The 3,521-nt window shown below is 36.0% G+C and overlaps 1 protein-coding gene across 1 annotated transcript in view; it reads left to right on the plus strand.

Moving 5' to 3' along the window:
* DNAH7 (dynein axonemal heavy chain 7) overlaps positions 1-3,521 on the plus strand; it is a 265,553-nt gene that overhangs the window by 140,348 nt on the left and 121,684 nt on the right. Inside the window, exons 37-38 of the mRNA XM_027866000.1 lie at positions 1,416-1,645; positions 2,709-3,039. Of these exons, the coding sequence (XP_027721801.1) occupies positions 1,416-1,645; positions 2,709-3,039 (561 nt within the window). The remainder of the gene's footprint in view (positions 1-1,415; positions 1,646-2,708; positions 3,040-3,521) is intronic.

The raw sequence follows: 3,521 nt of genomic DNA on the forward strand, positions 1-3,521 counted from the left end.
AAGGACAGCTCCCTGCCCTCTTGTCCACTTATTGAACAGATCACTGGTTCATTGTAAGAAACAGATCCCTATATTCTTATCCCCTTTTTATTATGTCTGGGATTCTGCATACTTAAACACCTTGCCTCCTGACATTAGTTCCATCATATTTGATGTCAGTTCTTACGGCTAATCTTCTTGCATCCTCCATTCAGCTCGCTTAATTTGCCAGGTTTGCTGACATACATATCACTTTACATTTGAAGCATGTTAAAAAAAAAAAGAGAGAGAGAGAGATGGATAAGTGTAAATATAGTGTATACAACTATGCATATTTATGTATGAGCTGATAACACTAAACACTAGTATGATACTCTAGACATAAAATTAGAAATATAATGACAATGACTAAGGCCTAAGAGGGGAGAGAGAGAAACAGAGAAGCCAGTACCAAAAAGTGGCAAAAGCATGAATTTTTTTCTGCCCCATCCTTTTTATTCTTCTGAAGATTATAACCATGTTTTCCTTGAACAGCAGTCTCTCACTGGGTACCTAATCTATCAAGTCATCCTATTGCTAGAAGTGCTATTCCCTAGTAGAAACTAAGATTCAGTTTTGTTCCTTTTTATCCAGTCCCCCTTTCACTTCTCCAAATAGGAATTGTCCCAAAAACAGGCCAAATAATTTCACCAAGGTTTCCTCCTATATAGTAGAATTGTGGACCCAGCCATACCATAAAAAGAATATATTTATTGTTACATAGAGAGAAAGTTGAGTAATAATAATTCTGCTAATACAAATAAGCTTACAGTTAGGTTTTCAATCAAAATAGAGACATGTTTATCCATAAATTATTACTAATTATATTGATGCAAGTATTTATTTAGATTTTCAGTAAAAAACTCATATAACTATATTCAGAAACTCAAGTGTCATTAATACTAATGAAATTAAATTTTGTTTTATGGAAGAAAAATATTGAGAGTTTTGTCAAGATTTTCTTATATTAGATGAAATTATTGTTGTTCAGTTGTTTCAGTTGTGTCTGACTCTTTGGGACCCCATTTGGGGTTTTTGTGGCAAAGATACTGAAGTGGTTTGCCGTTTCCTTCTGTAGCTCATTTTACAGATGAGGAACTGAGGCAAACAGGGTTAAGTGACTTGCACAGGTTCACACAGCTAGTAAGTGTCTGAGACCACATTTGAACACATGACTTCAGGCCTGGCACTCTATTCCCTGTGCCAGCTGGCTGCCCCAATTTTATTGATAAAAGTTTTTATTTAAATTTTTAGTAAAAAATATAACTATATTCAGGAACTCAAGTATTATTAATGTTAATAAAATTAAAATTTGTTCTATGGAAGAAAAATATTAAGAATTTTGTTAAGATTTTCTTAAATTAGATGAAGTACTAAATTTTTTATCTTAAAATTAGACATGGCCTGAAGATGCACTACAGGCAGTTGCCTCACGCTTCTTAGAAGATGTTGAAATGTCAGAAGAAACACGAGATGGCTGTATTGATATGTGTAAAAGCTTCCATACTTCCACTATTGAGTTATCTGAATCCTTCCATTCTGAACTTCAAAGGCACAACTATGTGACTCCTACTTCTTATCTTGAATTAATCTCCACTTTCAAAACTTTACTGAAAAAGAAAAGGAGGTGAGAATAAAATTTTACTTTGTTAAATAATCTAAACTCGTATGTATATATTTGCCTGTGTATATATATTTACTACAAATAACTATTTAGCTCATAGATTATAATGTAATGTTTACCCTCCTATGTGTGGCTTCTATCATGCTGCTTTGATTTAACATTTTATAAATTGTTAGGTGAGTTAAATGAAAAGTTCAATAAATATAATTATTCATTTTGAAATAAAGGTGAATAATATATTTAGAAGTAAGGCAGGGGGGAGAAATAGAAGGGCAGGATATTCTGATCAGAGAGGAGCTTTTCAGAATTCAAGATCTTGGGCATGGTCTATTTTGAGATGATGGTGAGATCTAAAGCATGACTAGCCCTATAGGTGACTTTAAGTATAATAATAAGCAGTACTGAATAGGGAGAGGGCAAAGAGATAAGTGAGTGAGAGACAATGGAATGAGTCTAGGGTAAAAGACGATGCTTTATTAAACTGATCAAAACCATGAAGAGTGGAGTTAGAATGGAGATCGATTTTAGATGGAAGTCCTGAAGAGAACAAATAAGAGTTTTAGAAGGAACAAACCAGAAAGAGGCATGGAAAGATTGAAGAAAAGGTCATGGAAAATAATTTCCTCCTTGAAAAATGATTATGTAAATGTTGATGAAAATCTCAAAGATTGCCCATCATGTGCTGCCTTGAAAAAGACAGTTGTTAAAACAACAAACAAAAAAACAAAATAATGAAAAAAGACAGTTATGAGAGGCAGCAGTATTTAGAATTCTAGACTTGAAATCAGGAAGACATGGGTTTGGAGCCTTCCTCAGTCACATTAGCAGTATGACCCTGGTCAAGTCACTTACCTCTCTTGGACTCGGTTCCCGTATATGTAAAATGAGGGTAGAAGACTTAATGGCCAGCTCTAAATATATTATCTTGTGACCTTACAAAAGACTGAGAAACTCAGGGGTAACTGAAATGATATTTTATGAACGTAAATTGACAACGGGAGTGATGAATGACATTTGTAGAAAGCTTACAGTATAACTGATCTTATTTTCTTCTGGTTGCTTTCAGTGAGGTAATGAAAATGAAAAGGAGATATGAGGTGGGCTTAGAGAAGCTGGACTCTGCTGCGTCACAAGTAGCCACAATGCAGGTTGAGTTGGAAGCTCTGCAGCCTCTGCTGAAAGTGGCTAGCAAGGAAGTTGATGAGATGATGGTGATGATCGAGAAAGAGTCTATGGAAGTTGCCAAAACTGAAAAAATAGTGAAAGCTGATGAAGCTGTAGCAAATGAACAAGCTATGGCTGCGAAAGCCATCAAGGATGAATGTGATGCTGACCTAGCCGAAGCCTTGCCAATCCTGGAATCAGCTCTGGCTGCTCTTGATACTCTCACAGCCCAGGTAAAGCTCATGGTGCAATATGGATGCATTTACCTTTGTGGAAACTAACCTTATGGGGCAGCTAGGTGGCACAGTGGATAGAGCACCGGTCCTGAACTCAGGAGGACCTGAGTTCAAACCCAGCCTCAGACCTAACACTTGACACTTACTAGCTGTGTGACCCCAGGGCAAGTCACTTAACCCCAATTGCCTTAAAAAACAAAACAAAACAAAACCTAACCTTAATAACCAAATAAAATAATTTAACATTTGTTTCCCTAAAGTTTGGTTGGTTCTTGGATATCTCCATTTTGTTTGTACTGCTAAGTCTCTTGTTAAAACAAACTGAATATTTGAAGGTAGACTTTACTGTCTACTTTCATTCAGACTTACTGTCATGCTGTACTGAGTCTGCCGTCACTACCTGTGTTTCTGTTTTAAAATATTATCATGAACTGACTTGCTCCTGACCCATGTCAACAAAGCTCCACCAGTCCCAGCAG

Source organism: Vombatus ursinus, unplaced genomic scaffold (assembly GCF_900497805.2).
Source record: "Vombatus ursinus unplaced genomic scaffold, bare-nosed wombat genome assembly UNPS02014779.1, whole genome shotgun sequence".
NCBI lineage: Eukaryota > Metazoa > Chordata > Mammalia > Diprotodontia > Vombatidae > Vombatus > Vombatus ursinus.